The following is a 19209-nucleotide window of genomic DNA, read 5'->3' on the forward strand; positions in this document are numbered from 1 at the left end:
AGATATTGTTCTGCCATCAGTGGAGAAGTCTCTGGAGCATGACTACAAGGAAGAGATATTGTTCTGCCATCAGTGGAGATGTCTATGGAGCATGACTACAAGGAAGAGATATTGTTCTGCCATCAGTGGAGAAGTCTCTGGAGCATGACTACAAGGAAGAGATATTGTAATTCCATCAGTGGAGAAGTCTCTGGAGCATGACTACAAGGAAGAGATATTGTTCTGCCATCAGTGGAGAAGTCTATGGAGCATGACTACAAGGAAGAGATATTGTTCTGCCATCAGTGGAGAAGTCTCTGGAGCAGGACTACAAGGAAGAGATATTGTAATTTCATCAGTGGAGAAGTCTCTGGAGCATGACTACAAGGAAGAGATATTGTTCTGCCATCAGTGGAGAAATCTATGGAGCATGACTACAAGGAAGAGATATTGTTCTGCCATCAGTGGAGAAGTCTCTGGAGCAGGACTACAAGGAAGAGATATTGTTCTGCCATCAGTGGAGAAGTCTCTGGAGCATGACTACAAGGAAGAGATATTGTTCTGCCATCAGTGGAGAAGTCTCTGGAGCAGGACTACAAGGAAGAGATATTGTTCTGCCATCAGAGGAGAAGTCTCTGGAGCATGACTACAAGGAAGAGATATTGTTCTGCCATCAGTGGAGAAGTCTCTGGAGCATGACTACAAGGAAGAGATATTGTTCTGCCATCAGTGGAGATGTCTCTGGAGCATGACTACAAGGAAGAGATATTGTTCTGCCATCAGTGGAGAAGTCTCTAGAGCATGACTACAAGGAAGAGATATTGTAATTCCATCAGTGGAGATGTCTACTGATGTAGCTGAATAAATGCATCTATTTGTCGATAATAATAAGAACTTACTTACTAAACACAATTTTTTAACTACCGTTTTCCCTACTTATTTGCTTACTGAAATCTGTCATGAAGTACGCCCTCCAATTATACATTATCAGAACGTGTGGATTCAGGGTCGTAACTAGCCTCTTTTAAAAGTGAGGCAAAATATTCGCCGAGCGTAGCAAGGCGAAAATTTTTTGGCGAGGGGTCTTGCGGGGGGGGGGGGGCTGAAGGCCCCAGACGCTCAGAGAAAAATAATGCAAAATCGTGTATTTTGAGCTATTTTTTCAACAATATTCTGGTCTCATATGCAATAACAAAAATTCATTGTATTTTAAGACTTTTAGGTATTAGGGACAACATTAAAAAAAGATCGATATATATATGATGGATAACGCAAAAATCGTAATTCTTATAATCCTTAATACCGAATCTGTCTGTCTGTTCTTGTCTTGTATTGTACTTAGACTTTGGTGATTATTTATGACTAGATTTAAATATAGTGACAGTGCAGTATTATACTTTAAGTACTAGTACTGTTAAAGTCGACACTAGGGACCATCTTGACCTTGTTTTACGATATTAATGATTCTTTTATTGTTGGAGACCATCTAGCAACTATCAAGATGAAGAACAGGAATTAAACTTTAACAATTGATCATTCGTTTTTTGTGTGCGATTAGGGTCCGTGCACGTGTACTCAATATTCCTTTTTTTTCTGTTAAAAGAGTCTGAACATGACTTAATGCAAGGGTAACCCTTCAATGTAAAAGGTCATATGGCAATACATTGTTGTTGGGTTTTTTTCATTTTTTTTGATACCGTGGAATTGGTGACCATATTTCAATTTAAACCATGTCAGCTTTCTAGTTTTATCTACGAAAAAAGCCAGTTTTGTACTCTTTGATATCAAGTTCAATTCTCCATGCAGAAACGACGATTCATTTCTGTGTCTTGTAGCATCGTATATTCTTAAAATATTTTCTCGCACATTGTCTGGACATCGGTTGGCATGCAACATTGCAAAACCACACGTTTACAAATGAAAATCAACACTCAGACTATAGTCATTAAGTAGGACAATAAATTAACAAAAGACAAACCGGGACATAGAAGTACAAACAATAGATCATCAACTCTGATAACTAAAAGTAAAATAGAAACATGGATCACGAAAAATATGAAGGGGCTACACCAGAGAGTGAAGAGAACTGGCTTCTTGCAAGACACTTTCCGTCAAAACAATTTGACAATCTTTTTGTTTCATTTTTTTTTTTTTTTTTTTTTAAATTTCAAACATGAGGCATTTGCCTCATTTGCCTCAATGTAGTTACGGCCCTGGGATTCATGCTTTTTCAATAACTGCAAGTACCGGTATTCTTATAACACAGAGTTGTGTTTTTCCTGAACTGATTTTGTTTGTATGTTGTTTTATGTATCGTTTGTTATTCTATTGATTGGTGGTGTTGTTTGTATGGTGTGTTATAAACCATCTGTCATTATATTAATTGAAATATTATTTTATTTTGTATGTTGTTTTATGTATCGTTTGTTATTCTATTAATTGAATTGTTGTGTATGTTGTTTTATGTACCATTTGTTATTCTATTAATTGAATTGTTGTGTATGTTGTTTTATGTACCATTTGTTATTCTATTAATTGAATTGTTGTGTATGTTGTTTTATGTACCATTTGTTGTTCTATTTATTGAATTGTTGTGTATGTTGAGTTTTTCCTGAATTGATTTTGTTTGTATTTTGTTTTATATACCGTATGTTATTCTATTGGTTGATTTTTTTTTTGTATTTTCTTATAAAATAGAATAGAATATTTTTATTTCCCAAATTACAGGGCCCATAAAGGGCATAAAATCAGATACAATTTATTTACACAATTGGTAACAACAACAATAATAGCACCGGCATATACATATATATTTGGAATATAAGCATTGGTCAGAATGTTATATATTCCCATTTGTCATTTTATTGGTTTAATTGTTGTGTATGTTATTTAATCGGTACCGTTTGTTATTCTATTGGATGAATTGTTGTGTATGTTATTGAATACACCGTTTGTTCTATTGACGAGAGATCTGTGATCGCCTCTGTAAAACTTATTTACAACTTTGAAGACTATATCAGATAAGAGCTTGACCTTGAATAGACACCTGACAATTGATGAAGAATGTTGACCTTCAGATGTCTTTTGGTTATTTGTGCTGTTGGGTTACTGTTTCAATTGATATACCCTACAACCCCTTTTACTCATACTAATCTGATATGGACAAAGTTTGAAACTGAACGAAATTTATGAACGTGGAAGTTTCAGTACCTTTCGGTCAGTCTTTTAAGCATTAGGTCATTGTTAAACTACTTCATTTATATACTGATGAAAAATGAGGTATTGATGACACCACTGCCTGAAAAGTTACACATATTTTGCCTCATGGTGTGCATATAATAACTCATTACCCCACCACCCCCCCCCCCCCCACCCCCCTTTTTTCACATTTTGCACCTGTAGCAAGCCATTTTATCTAAACCAATTGTAATTAGTTGTTCTTTTATCAAAAGGCCGAAGTGAATATCATGATCAATTTTTCAAAAGACAATTAATACACATATTTACCGAAACTAAATGCTTATCATTATAGTTGTTGTAAATAAATTTGAAATTACAGTAGGAATAAAATAGCGCCACAAATTGTGGCACAAATTTTGCCAATAACATGTTTTGGTTTTTTATTTCAAAGAGAAGCGAACAGAGCTTGCTGCATAGTTAGGTTTAGTGTATATAGTTGTTTCTATAGATCATCGATGGAGGAGCATAAAATCAATAGAATATCAAACGGTTTTTATAAAAATTATACAGTACACGTATTTAAGAGCACATAACTCTATGATCAGTTAATATACTTTTTCCACAGTTGAATATTCATATTTCATATATAAACAAACCTACTAAAGATTTAACATGGAATAACAGATAATATTAACTGTTCAGCACCCATTTACATAGATCAGATTGACATTATGCCTGTATTTATAATAATTATATTAGTGTGCAGTGACTAAATATCTCGGTTATAATAATCATTCTGTGAAGTGAATTGGATGATGACAGTTTTGCATCTTTCTATTCTAAAAGTACAAAACATGACAACAATCATATCACTCACACATATCGGACTTAATATTTAAATGTCTTCTACCCGACTAACAATATATGTTCCTATAAACAAACGACACAACTAACCAGATTCTCCATCAGAATCTGATGTTCAGCAGTTGTTGTTTTTGATGTTCATAAGTGTTTTTCGTTTTTTATATAGATTAGACCACTGGTTTTCCCGTTTTAATGATTTTACACTAGTCATTTTTGGGCCCTTTATAGCTTGCTGTTTGGTGTGAGCCAAGGGTCTGTGTTGAAGACCGTACTTTGAGAGCAATAATGATTTACTTTTACAAATTGTGACTTAGATAGAGAGTTGTCTCATTGGCACTCATACCACATCTTTTATATCGGTCTCCAGTTTGAACTTGTCCTTTAAAAACATTTATCTGAAAATGTATTTGTTTGCCAACAGATTAGACAGGAAGCAACAATGATATAACTCTACTACAATGACCATAGAATTCTGTAAATGTATGCAGACAATACTCAAGTCTGATTGTATATTCTCTTTAATAATATAGGACTTCAAATATATATACAATTATTCATATATACCAGAGACAAATTAAAACAATCATTTAAATCAAAAGTTTGTTATCCTATATATATTTTAATTTATCAGCTTTTACAAGTGGTTCTGAAAACATTTCATGTCATCCTTAACAATAAATCATTAAAAAAAAAAACACCAAAATAAAAATAATTTGATTTCTCTATGATTTCTGGTACCTTTTTTTTAATGATAATGATATTGATAGAATTTAAAATCTTCAAGAGAAACACAAGTTTAAGTAAACATTATAGTATACATATTCAAATATTATTCATACTATTTTCTACTTCATTTTAAACATGTGTTTCAATACACTATTTTGAATAGCCAAGATTTCAACATGTATATTTATTATATACAAAATGTAATGTGATCTCTTTTCTCTCTGCTACAGTGATTGTTTTAAGGATTTTTAAGCTGCCAATGAACCATCTATGTATTTGAAACACTATGGAATATACAACAATATCTGACATCAGATAAGGGTCTTCTATTTATAAATAGCTTCAATCACAGATAAGCAGACAACTAAGGTCCTATATTTTAACCAAAAATGGTATAGCAAAAATAGTCATTCAAAACAAAAATTAATGCAAAAATATTTACATTTCAAGACAAAATGTTGCTATATCTCTTAAATATCTATTGCATCTTACTAAAATATACCATCAGGCGTCAAACAGTTATTTTTGGCTATTGTTAGCATCAAATTTGGAAAATTTTTACAGTGATTCGTCAAATTATCCTTATCATGATTTGTCAAAGGTCTCAAATAATTATCGTTACTGTTATTATAGGATTAAACATATTTTTTCTAGAGGTTATTGATGTGTAAACTGGGGCAATTAACTCACAAACTAAATAAAAGTCCAAAGGACTTTTATGTTGAGTTTGTGAGTAAGAGCCCCGGTTTACACATCAATAACCTCTAGAAAAAATGTGTTTAATCCTTATAATTCTTCATGCAAACATTTGTGATATTTAATAAACATTTTTTTTGTTGATGGCTACTATATACATTTACCATCAAAAGCACAATGGCAAGTCGTAACTATAAGGAGTACTCCGCCATCTGGACTTCCTAAAAACCATAAATGTCAGATAAATACAACGGAATCTTAAATGAAATAGCACCTACCTCAAAAACTTTATTTTAATTAAATATTATCCGAATTTGAAGCGTACACGTAACGAAATAATCTTTCCCTTGAAAATTTCTATTCGTCAGTATGACATCGTGTTTTGCCATGATGTAAATTTGCCAAAACCTTCATGAAATTTCGCGGATTTTATTAAATTTTATTTTTATACATTTTCGAAGCTTTAGTGCATTAAATTTGTTTCGTTTTTTTGTTATATATGCACTAGAATAGTCACAATTGTTATGCAATTGTTTTTAAATCTCAATTTGCTGAAAATCCCGGGATCACTGCAAGCTTGTGTATCGCGCATGAATAGATTACAAAAGTAGTTTCGGAAACATGGTTTATCGAAGTGTAAACTTAGAAAAAATTCTCATTGACCAATCCAATTCAAGTATTTATAGATCTGCAAATCATATAAGAATTATAACGTGATTGGTCAAAATCAGTCGATTTTTTTTATCGTCTATAAGAATGCGTTCATTTTTCATCATGCACCAAAAATTATTGTCATCATCATTTGGCAAGAATTTTACCATTATAAGTCATAAAGGTACCCACATTAACACTCTCATATAATATCTATTAAAATGCTTTCTGTATTAATGACTAACATTAACCAACTACCGGTAATTAGTAAAGATAGAATTAAAATGAAAGAAAGAAACAGAGAATGAGTAACAGCTTATCACCTGGAAATGGTCACTACAAGTGATGCATTAACTGGGAAAACAATTTGTAAGGGTTCCACGGAACCCAGTGTCTCGCCTACTTTTGCTGTAAATTGCAGGATCAACAAAAATGAGGGAAAAAATCAATAAAAATATTCCGCTTGATTCCATGTTTGGATTGTAGGAAGCTTCTGTCCAAGTTTGGTAGAAAATCCTGGATAGTTTATGAATCTAATAAATGTTTTAAAAACTTTAACTGCAGACTGGATGTAGTGTTAACTGGAAGAAAAACTAAGTCCATTTATAAGTAAAATACAGATACACAGGTACAAAATATTAACAAAATTTTCTTCTAGATACTAGCTTTTGATCATAAACAAGCTTCTGTTGTAGTTTGGTACAAATAAAAAATAGAATAAGAAAGTTATCAAAATTTTTAAAAAATTTAACCACAGAGTGAATGTGTTGTTTCCTGGCAGAAAAAAAGTCCATTTAAAGTAAAATATGGAAAAAAAGGATTTGTCATTTTACAAAATTTACTTCTGGATACTATCTTATGATCATAAACAAGCTTCTGTCCAAGTTTGGTACAAACCAAGGATAGTTTAAGAAAGTTATTAAAATTTTAAAAACTACAACCACAGAGTGATGTAATGTTTTCCCGCAGAAAAACTAAGTGCATTTATAAGTAAAATACGGAATAAATAGAATTTTATTTTCACAAAATTTACTTCTGGATACTATCTTATGATCATAAATAAGCTTCTGTCCAAGTTTAGTAGAAATCAAGGATAATTTAAGAAAGTTATTTAAATTTTAAAAACTTTAACCACAGAGTATATGTAATGTTTTCCCGCAGAAAAACTAAGTCCATTTATAAGTAAAATACGGAATAAATGGAATTTTATTTTCACAAAATTTACTTCTGGATACTATCTTATGATCATAAACAAGCTTCTGTCCAAGTTTGGTAGAAATCCAGTATTGTTTAAGAAAGTTATTAAAATTTCAAAAACTTTAACCACAGAGTGAATATTTGTGGACACCGCCGACGACGACGGAATGTAGGATCGCTTAGTCTCGCTTTTTCGACTAAAGTCGAAGGCTCGACAAAAATCATTCCTCTATGATTTGTGGATTCTTAAATCTATACTTTCATGTAAAACCTAATAAATGACATTTATGCATAAGTTGAATGTGAACTAAGAAAATGAAAAATAAATGCAATACAGAGTGAAAGTGAAGCCAAGTTTGTAAGTATCATGGATCAAACCTTATATTAAACCAAAATATCACATTTATCATTATCTAATTAACATATTGAAAATTCATTTAATGAATACTTTATTTGAAGGTAATTTTTTTATATATTAATGATTAAAATCTTTAAAACAAAATTATAACAAGTATTGCGATGTAAATAGCATAAGCAGTAATTCTGTTAATTTTAATATAAAACATTGTATATTAATTTTATATGTAAAATATGTGTATAGTGCAAAATAAAATCAACAATAAATGTTTGATGTAAGTAAACTGTTTATCCACAATTGTCACTATCACACCCAGACTCATCACTGTCACAACCACATCCTGTTTACTGATTCAGCTGTCTCAGAATGGCTACTGTCACATCACGCAAAGACTGAAATAAACAAATGATTCATAATTATTCATTATAGGAACATAAGACACTTAATCATCAGTTTATTAAATACATCCTCAGTTTTGTAATTATATGTTTAATATAGCAAAATTTGTCACATGTGTAGCAGGAACTGCTTTCCATTCTTGGGTGTTTTTTTTTGGTAGGGTTCCTGTTGCTCAGTTTTTAGTTTTCTATGTGATGTTTCTTACTTTTGTTCATCTTTATGTCGTTTTTTTTTTGCCATGATATTGTCAGTATTTATTGGACTTTTTGATCTTTGAAAACCCCTCAGTAAATGTATCTTATTTCTGTTTTCTCTAGAAACTGGAGGTAAATATCTTACATTTTTTTCAATAGACCAATGGAAAATGCAATGGGTCATAACATTCATGAATTATCTTGCCCATTACTGTAATTCTAGTGTTTTCCTGTTCTTTTTGCTGTATATTTCTTTTGTGTCATTTTCACAGGTCAAAAGGGGGATGGTTCAGAAAAAAACTATTTGAACCTACTTAATATTGATGTGTCTGACTCTGACTGAGGTCATTAACCGCATGGTCTAAATTAATTTTGTAACCATTTCCCTACCTGTGGTTTACAATACTCCTCCAACCATTGGAACACACATGCTGACAACTCTGCAAAGTTAGATACTGACACATTGGCATGAAACGACTGGAACAATGTATCCATGATCTGCTGGAACTACAACAGTTGTAAAACTTATAAACAACATGTAATGTCAACAATTAGAAACAGTCAGAATAGGTACATTAATATATACTGTAAATACAGAAAATATTGCGTGCATCTAATATTGCCATTTTGTCATTTTAGACTAAAATGCGATTTAATTTTTGCGATAGTCAGAAAAATCCTGTTTGATTCATACAAAAAAATTCACAATGCAAGTTTTAAGTATTGCGATGATAACCCTGTCACATTTTTCGCAATAATTTCTAAATTTACAGTAGTTGCCAAAGTAACTAATAAAAATAAAAAAATACCTTCCTTTTTTTTTAATTAAAAAGGTCACCACCGTCAAAGGTAATCTAAATTTTCTCAAAAAAGTTGAATATTTATCAAATTACAAATAACTTTAAAGACTAAACTCAGGAGTTAAAAGACATACTGAGCTAATCACATTATAATACCATACTTACAACTTGAAACTTTGCCTCATCAGAAACTTGATTTTGTCCATGAGTTGGCTGATTCTGGTGAGTTTTAACTATATGTTCATAATTCCTGTAACATGAAAAAAATGTGATAGTCATTAGTAGGAATCATTACTGACATCATTGAATAAATACATTTGGCATTAAGTTTTACTTAAGAATAACCAATACTTGATCCATGATATTAAAATAAACTTGAATCTGTGAGAGCACTAACAAGAATGGAGGGACAGAGGACTGGTGTTTCTATGTCCCCCAAAAACATGTTGCACAGAGGACCAAAATATACATGCAGTATACTGCATATTGATTCTGATGGCAAATTACTAATGCAAGATATGTATACTTGTACTGTGAGATTATTACTTGTGAGCAAACAATTTTAACTCACAAGGTATGATTTATTGTTGTCGGTCTTATGTCCACTGATTTATTGTTGTCGGTCTAATGTCCACTGATTTATTGTTGTCGGTCTAATGTCCACTGATTTATTGTTGTCGGTCTAATGTCCACTGATTTATTGTTGTCGGTCTTATGTCCACTGATTTATTGTTGTCGGTCTAATGTCCACTGATTTATTGTTGTCGGTCTTATGTCCACTGATTTATTGTTGTGGGTCTAATGTCCACTGATTTATTGTTGTCGGACTTATGTCCACTGATTTATTGTTGTCGGTCTAATGTCCACTGATTTATTGTTGTTGGTCTAATGTCCACTGATTTATTGTTGTCGGTCTTTTGTCCACTGATTTATTATTGTCGGTCTAATGTCCACTGATTTATTGTTGTCGGTCTAATGTCCACTGATTTATTGTTGTCGGTCTAATGTCCACGGATTTATTGTTGTCGGTCTAATGTCCACTGGCAAATATCATAGATAATAAGGATGATAAGCTGTAAATATGCTATCTTGTTTATCAATTTATGCACCTGTTGATTCAAATTTTAGAATGGTTTAGAAGAAACAAGTGAAACTGCGAGCTACTGCTCACTGATGATACCCCCGCCGCAAGTGGATAATATTAATAGTGTAAAAATATGCAAGTGTTCGGTAAACAGGAAGTTGTCGAGTGATGAATCTGAAAACGCATCACACGGTATAGCTGACTTATATAAATCCTGAAATCAAATTTCAGAAATCCTTGTATTGTAGTTCCTGAGAAAAATGTGACGAAAATTTTCAACTTGGCTATCATGTGTAAAATCTTACAAGTGTTCGGTAAACAGGAAGTTGTCAAGTGATCAATCTGAAAACGCATCACACGGTATAGCTGACTTAGATAAACCCTGAAACCAAATTTCAGAAATCCTTGTATTGTAGTTCCTGAGAAAAATGCGACGAAAAATATTCATGGGACGGACAGACTGACTGACGGACTGACGGAAGGACAGACAGAGGTAAAACAGTATACCCCCCCTTTTTTAAAGCGGGGGTATAAAAACCACAATTTTTAAATACATATATACATGTATATCTGCTCAGTGTCTAATAAAGAAATTTTTTTATGAGAACTACATGTATCATAATAATGTTATTTATGCTCATATGATAATGTACTGTAATATGTACTCACGCTTTCATAATTTTCAGAGCCATAACCTCTTTCCTTAGATTGTCCAAATCATCTTCTTGTTTTTTCTTCTGTGATACCAAATACTGTATGTAATCAATGGCTACAAAATAGAATGCATCTGGTAAATTGTAAATTTCTACAATTTATCTCACCAAAAAGTTTTTAATAATTATAAATATGCAATGTGCATGAATTAGCTTATTATTATTGTGAACCCTATCATAGTTTTCCATAGATTCACCTGCAAGTTACCTGTCCATTTAAACTTTTGTAAGTTCTATTGTCCCATTGAACAAATACAACAGGTATTGTTCTCTGTATAGTTTATTTGATGGGACCTTTAAATTTCTTCCAAGAGAAATCTATCACTCACTCATTGATTAATTTGCCTGACCAAAAATATATCTTCTTTGTTCACTGAAATACATGTATAAACTCACATAAACTGCATGTGATACAGTATTTATTCAATATCAATAATATATTTTCAATCTGTTCAATATAAGCACTGATTTAATTATAAAAAGTTTATTTCTGATTTTTTTTTAACTACTGCATGCATTTATGTTTTAAAGAATTTGCATGTTTTTTGCGGTTGTTCAGTTATAAAGAATACATTTATGAAGACCTTTATTTAAACATTATCATTTCAAGTTTTTACTTATGAACAGACTAAAAAAAAGCAAATTTTAATAGGTAAAATGTTGAAATTTGATCAGAAATCAACTTTAAATTTTTAAATCAGTGTTTATATCAAACAAATTGAAAATGTGTTTTTGATTGAATACATACAACATCATATGCAGTTTCATAATTACTTATTTGTACATGTATTTCCATCATTGACAGTTCAATTTTTTGTTCAGGTAAATTAATCAGTGAGTGATAGATTTCTCTTGCAAGAAATTTAAAGGTCCCATTTAATAAACTAAACAGAGAACAATAGCTGTTGTATTTGTTAGATGGGACAATAGGACTTACAAAAGTTAAAATGGACAGGTAACTTGCAGGTGAATCTGTGGAAAACTATGACAGGATTCGCAATAAGACCCTGCTTTGTTGATGACCTTTAATTATTATTAACATAACTCCTTTGTACATACATGTAGCATTGCCTTGTTCGCAACGACTCATTTTATGAAAATAATTTGTATAAACACCAGCCTGATCAATATATATCAATATATGTTATGTTTGTCACAGATCATGTTTTTGATTTATATGGCAATAAAAGTATGTATTTGATATTATTTGATTTTGATTAATCCCAAGCAAAGTACTAGCCACAAGATTCACGATAATCGTGTCAATCTCAGATATTTGCCAACCAATAAGTAATTGTTAGTTACTGCTTGCAAGATGAGGTATTTACTTTGAGCTTGTTTTACAGTATCAAAATACTTCTCATGTAACTTTTATAACAGAAAAGTGTGTTTTTGTTAGGAAAAATAGTCTATCAAAAATTCTATCCAAACCATAAACTATCCCTAATCATACAACATCATTTGCAATGCCTAATTGAGTCAATTCTATCTGGATTTTCTTTTTTTTTCCATCCAGAAGGTATGTCTATTTTGAACATCCTGCCCTTTACAATTGCAAAAAAATCTTTAATTGAAAATTTTTAAATATTTCCTTACATCGTTGAAGAACTGTTGCTTTACTGAGTTTCTGAGAGCCAACACTGTCTGTATTCTGACAGGTTGGAACAATATTCTGTAGTTCTTCATAACCTTTCTGTAATGATAAACTTAAAATGTTATGTGACACTAAATTGTATAACAGCTGCACACATGATGATAATGGATCAGTGTTTAATATCAAGTAGCAAATGATACATCCTTATCAAGACAAGAACAGATAAATGAATATGAATCCTGTACTGTACTAGTCAGACTTGCTAAGCCACATTTTTAATGTAATATTTCATAAGGTAACAATCCACATAAAGACATGCTAAACTCCACAGATACTTTATTCTGAGGTCAAGCCAACCAATATTTCTATTACTCCTAAATGGGGGTTGCTTAAGCCTCGGTCACACCTTAAAGGATAGCTTAAACAGATGCCTAACGGATAACTTTTTTTCAATCTGTTCATGTCCATTACACCTCTGTTCTTTTCTGTTCTTATCTGTTAGACGTCCGTCTATATCCATTGCATGTCCGTTTAGCGTACGTTTTATCCGTCGACGTCCGTTCTGTCCGGTGGACATTTTTGAGTATGTTCAAAACTTTGAACGGACGTCCAACGGATGAAATGTCTGTTGGACGTATGGTAGGCGTCCGTTTTGTACGGTACTTGTCCGTTTTGTTTCCGTTTTGTATCCGTTACGTGTCCGTTATACGTCCATTGGAGGTCTGGAAGATAAATTCACCAAAGGACTTCTACCGGACGTTTAACAGATAAAAGGGATGTTGAACAAATGAGAAACAGACTTCTACCGGACATATAACGCAAAAAACAGATGATGAACAGAACTCAAACGAATAAATGCCAATTGAAAATTTCCCGTCAGAAATGCCAGTTATTGGTATGTCAACTTTCTTAAGGTTCATGAAATCTTATTATTCATAATCGATCTTAGAGTAAGGGCACATCTTCACAATTAAGCATCTCTTATTCAGGCCAAACACTGCCCTTTGGCGGCATTTTGAAGAACAAACCAAAACCAGTTACACAGAAACTTTTTGAATATTTATGAGATTTAAATGTATTATTATTGTTGCCTTTAATTTTTCCGTATATCTTGTTCATCCTTTTTATCCGGTATGCTTCCGTTAGGTGTGCGTTTAATGCGGTACTTGTCCGTTAGATATACGTTCGACATCTGTTCTGTCCGGTACATTTCCGTTTCTCGTACATTGCATATCAGATGTCCGTTATGCATTTGTTATGCGTCCGTTTTATTTGGTCAGTACATCAACGGACAACCAACGGGTAACAATTTTGTCCGTTAGGCGTCTGTTCATGCTATCTGGTAAGGTGTGACCACAGCTGTAGAGAAAAGGCAACACATAGCAATTTTCAATTCTTTGATTTGTCGTAGCATGGAATGGGACCTACGAACTTCCACTTTAAAAGTGAGAAGCTACTGCAAGACTAAGCAGCAGTTGTGTACACAGGGTAATTCAAGGATATCTATCCATAACGAAAAGTTTACTACAATCAGTTAGTGAATTATCATGACTATAACAACTCTTTAACAGTAATTTTTTGGGGCTTTTCAAATTTATTTTTTATTATTATAAGTGTACCCTGGCTTTTTTTACAGCAACAAAACCTCCATCACTTAAATAAGGTAATGGGATCAATGCTGTAAATTCAGAAACTTTTGTGAATTTTTATTTATTGTGAATAAGTTAACTCATTCATGTCCAGTGTACAATGATTAATCAATATTGTAGACATCGCAATATCTACAATGTTAACACGATATTGTGTCAACATTGTTTACATTGTTTGAACCCTTATATATTGTTTACATCGTTGACATCGTTAACATTGCGATGTATACAATCTAGAAAATATAATGTGTTTACATTGTTTACATCACACGATGTATACAATGTTAACACGATGTTGTGTCAACATCGTATACATTGTTTCAACCCTTATATATTATTTACATCGTTGACATCGTTAACATCGCGATGTATACAATGTTAACATGATGTTGTGTCAACATCGTATACATTGTTTCAACCCTTATATATTGTTTTACATTGTATTAACTCTTATGTATTGCTAACATCGTTGACATCGTAAACATCGTGATGTATACATTTTGTGTTTACATTGTTTACATCGCCATATAAACTATGTTGACACTATTTTGTGTCAAATTAGAGCTATAACATCACATTGTAAACTGTATACATGTAATCGACAAACTTCATTGAATAATTATTATATAAATGAATAAAAAAACTTTTTTTTTAATATTTTCAACATCACAATGTATACGATTTAAACGATGTAAATACAAAGGTATAGACTTGGTACACATCATTCATACGATGTTGACGATGTAAATGATGTATAAACGATATTGTCAACATCACGATGTTAACGATGTAAACAGAAAAGTTATAGAGTCGATATACAACATAAACACGATGTTGACACGATATTGTCAACATTGCGATGTATGCGATGTATACGATGTGAACGATGTAAACACAAAGGTAAAGACTTGGTTCACAACATCTATACAATGTTGACGATGTAAAAACGATATTGTCAACATCACAATGTATACGATGTGAACGATGAAAAAAGAAAGGTAGGGACTATTTATTCAACATAAACACGATGTTGACACGATATTGTTAACATTACGATGTGAACGATGTAAACACAAAGATTAAGACTTGGTTTACAACATTTATACAATGTTGACAATGTAAAAACGATATTGTCAACATCACGATGTATACAATGTGAACGATGTAAACACAAAGGTAAAGATTGGGTTCTCAACATCTATACAATGTTGACAATGTAAAAATGATATTGTCAACATCACGATGTATACGATGTCAACGATGTAAACGATGTAAACAGAAAGTTATAGAGTCGATATAAAACATAAACACGATGTTGACACGACATTGTTAACATCACGAATATACGATGTGATCTATGTAAACACAAAGGTACAGAACATATAGATAGGATACAATGTAAACACAATAACTACACTATAAAGTTGACATTGCGATGTTGACAATATCGACAAAACATCGTGCACTGGACATTCTTCAGTTGACTTGGTAAAGACAAAAAAAAAAATGTGCTTGTTAAAACTTGCATTCTGACTTTAAATATAACTGTATGCAGATTTGACTGAAATCGCAATAATTAATATTGCATTTTTGTCAATTGTTAAATAATAGCATGAATAATTGCACTGAAAAATCCACTAAGATGATGTTGATAAAAATTAGATATCATAACTCACTAATCCCCAAAGCAGACATAATTGCAAAGGCATGCATCTCCACTTACTTGTAAAACTTTTACATTTTTTAAAGCTTTAATACCTTAATGGCATCTCTCCTTTTCTGTTCTGCATGAGTGTGTGCTTCACGTCGACGATCTTTATATGTCATTGTTTGTTTGTTTGTATCACTGTCTTCATCATCTGCAAACATTTTATAACAGTTTTATTCCCAACATTTACAAATGTATGTAATTCCCAACATTTATTACCATAACTGGCTGTGTATATTACACATTTTTGTATAATATGTACCTTTTGACTTAAAAAATCATGAAAAAAAAGTCTTGTTAACTGTAAAAACTAAAAAGTCTTTGAAAGGGGACTTTTTAACCATGTAGTTAATCATTGATTAAGTCTAGGTAAGTATTTTTGTTTTGTAATATTTTTGTTTAATCTCTTAATATTAAGTAATAAACAATGAAATGGTAGAGCTTTTACATGTATCTTTAAAAGTAACATTGATTTAGAATAAGTGCACTTGATCATTAAAATTGTAGAATTTGATGTTCCTTTTGTTTATTGTAGTGAATGAATTTAAATCATGTTCTTAGTAAGGGTTCATCTTTTAGTTTAATGACTACTTATAAATCAAAACAAAGAAATTTTATAAATGAGTTACAACTTACAACTGTCCTAGGCAAACGATGATTGTGACACATCTTTGTGGTATAGAGATGGTATCACTACATAATTATTTCCCTTACCTGTATTATGTGCAGACGATGCTGAAGACATACATCCCTGTGGTATAGAGCCTGTACTACTTGTCCGTGAGAAAGAAAATCTGTTATTGTGGGTAGGACTTACAGTCTCTACTTTCATCAGATTTTCATCTGTAGAAAAAAAGCATAATACATTTGTATTGGAAATTTCCAGAGAATTCATATTGTTTGGTTACTGACTATTTGATATTATTCCCCAAATTTCTTTCTATTCACATTTTTATTGATACATGTTTCAGATAATTGATTTATTTTGTAAAAGACTGTCATGATTTGGTGTGAATAATGTTGATAATAGATTTGAAAAGTGCATTAGCTTCGGGATATTGAAAAAAATAAAATATATTTTTTTGGTTCAATTATTAATCATAAAGTACTATCATGACTATGAAACATAAGAATGCCAAATATTTCAAAAATGGAAAGAAAGCTTTCTTCTTTCTGTTAAATTTACATGTGAATTGGTACAACAAATTTTAATTATGGTATAAGTTGTTTGACAGGCATATCATGGTTTACAGTACACAATAATTTCAGTGTTCTCCCAAGGGCCTTAACACACTGTGGAAACCTGGTATTATATTTTCTACCATGGTTCTATCTTTATGATTTTATAATTGAATGTATAGGGGCCATGGTGCTATATTTTTTTGTAAAACAGTTCAATGTTAATTTCCATGGTGTCTGTGATATTTAAAAATTCTGGGGATCACAGGATATGAAATAATCATGACAAAAGTGGTTGAATAATTTTCCACATTTTTTGCTAAAAATTATTTAGTGTCATAATCTACCTGTTTGTATTTATAGTTACTAGGGTTTTTTTTGCACTAATTGAGTACATGTATATAAAATTGAGAATGGAAATGGGGAATGTGTCAAAGAGACAACAACCCGCCCAAATAAAAAACAACAGCAGAGGGTCACCAACAGGTCTTCAATGTAGCGAGAAATTCCCGCACCCGGAGGCGTCCTTCAGCTGGCCCCTAAACAAATTATATACTAGTCCAGTGATAATGAACGCCATACTAATTTCCAAATTGTACACAAGAAACTAAAATTAAAATAATACAAGACTAACAAAGGCCAGAGGCTCCTGACTTGGGACAGGCGCAAAAATGCGGCGGGGTTAAACATGTTTGTGAGATCTCAACCCTCCCCCTATACCTCTAACCAATGTAGTAAAGTAAATAAATATATGTATATACAATGTATTAAAATTATAAATCTTTTGAAATTTTCATAATCATTTTGGAATGTAAGTTTGTAAAATAATGAAAAAAATAAAATAATTATGCTTACCCAAGAACAAACAACTCACCTTTTTTGTCAAAGCTAATATCACTATAGCTACTATCAGCCATTTTATTTGCTATTTGCTACAACATGTTAAACATCTAAAAAGTGAAAAACAAAATATTTTTACTAATGGCATATATCTATTGTTACTATAAGCTGCACTATGAAAACTAAGCTGCAATAACACAGATCGAGAAAGATCCTCATAAATATGTAAATGTATCAGTTTATAGTAATGAAAATTTACTTTTAATTTTAGTATACTTGCTTTCATGGCACAACCATTCATAAAAAGTTACATTTTGTCCCAAGACAGCTTGACTGAAATATTTGGATAAAAAAATTACCTACATTGATTTAAAAAACTCATGTTACACATGTATGCTATTGTCTTTAAGTCAAAACCCTACGGATTGGTGTGGGGTTGAAACAAAATTGTTGCTGTGCTTGCCCTGAATGAGGATAGGAATGGCCTTTACCGTCAGGCGTTATAAACTGTTATTTTTAGCTAAAACTTCACCTTGATTTGTCAAAATATCTATCATGATTCATCAAAATATCCTTATAGTGATTCATCAGAGGTAATTACTGTTAATGTTATTTTTGGAAAATTTTTGTGTGATTTATTAAAATCAGTTGATTATTTTCATAATCTAAAAGAAAGTGCACATTTATCCACATGCACCAAAAATTACCGTTAACATCACTTGGCTAGAATTTTTACCGTTATTTGTCACGAAGGAACCCCCATACACGTATTCGCTATTTGGAGATCTGTCCCTCATAAACTTTTGACGTCATACAACAAACACTTTTTCATTTTGGTGTCAGATATTTTCTATTATGCCATCAAAATTTTACGGGAACTTTTGTGATGTCGTGTTATGGCGGACAAATAGCAATTAGGTGTATAACGACCCTCCTGAATATTCTATTCCACATATTACTTAAATAATAATTTTTTTTTAGTGTCATGGAAATTTAATTATTCATCGATAGATCTGTATAAAAGACAACATCAATAATATCTAAATATAGATCATGATTAAGTCCAATGTAAATCTGGATCACTGCCACAGGATGTCAATTTTTTGTCATGAGATAAAGTTTACAAACAGTAACTTCAGCAAGCAGCAAGGGCAATTATATCAATAAGTTTCCATTTCAATGTAAAAAAAATCTTGTTAACTACTACTACGGCGGTGTTAAACGACCTAAACAGCCCAAAGTTTGGTGTAATTTCAATTTGGCTGAGTTTACCTGATTATTTTCAGTCCGAAATTCCACTTGTTTACTAGTGAGTTCTTCACTGTTGAGGTAAAAATATCGCAATTTGTCAATCATAATCTTTTGTACGTTTTTAATTAGGGTCTCGCAAGGAAAAAG

The 19209-nt window shown here is 31.8% G+C and overlaps 1 protein-coding gene across 1 annotated transcript; it reads right to left on the bottom strand.

The window, feature by feature from the left end:
* Window positions 1-7831: 7831 nt before the first annotated feature.
* LOC143071928 (max-like protein X) lies at window positions 7832-19175 on the bottom strand. The gene is made up of 9 exons (XM_076246621.1): window positions 19084-19175; window positions 17846-17921; window positions 16507-16635; window positions 15843-15943; window positions 12438-12534; window positions 10798-10897; window positions 9210-9294; window positions 8635-8751; window positions 7832-8043 (listed from the first exon to the last, which is right to left on the bottom strand). Exons 2-9 carry the CDS (start codon window positions 17886-17888, stop codon window positions 7996-7998), a joined length of 720 nt encoding a protein of 239 aa, XP_076102736.1. The 5' UTR covers window positions 17889-17921; window positions 19084-19175; the 3' UTR covers window positions 7832-7995.
* Between the last annotated feature and the right edge of the window lie 34 nt (window positions 19176-19209).

Source organism: Mytilus galloprovincialis, chromosome 4, assembly GCF_965363235.1.
Source record: "Mytilus galloprovincialis chromosome 4, xbMytGall1.hap1.1, whole genome shotgun sequence".
Taxonomy (NCBI): Eukaryota; Metazoa; Mollusca; class Bivalvia; order Mytilida; family Mytilidae; genus Mytilus; species Mytilus galloprovincialis.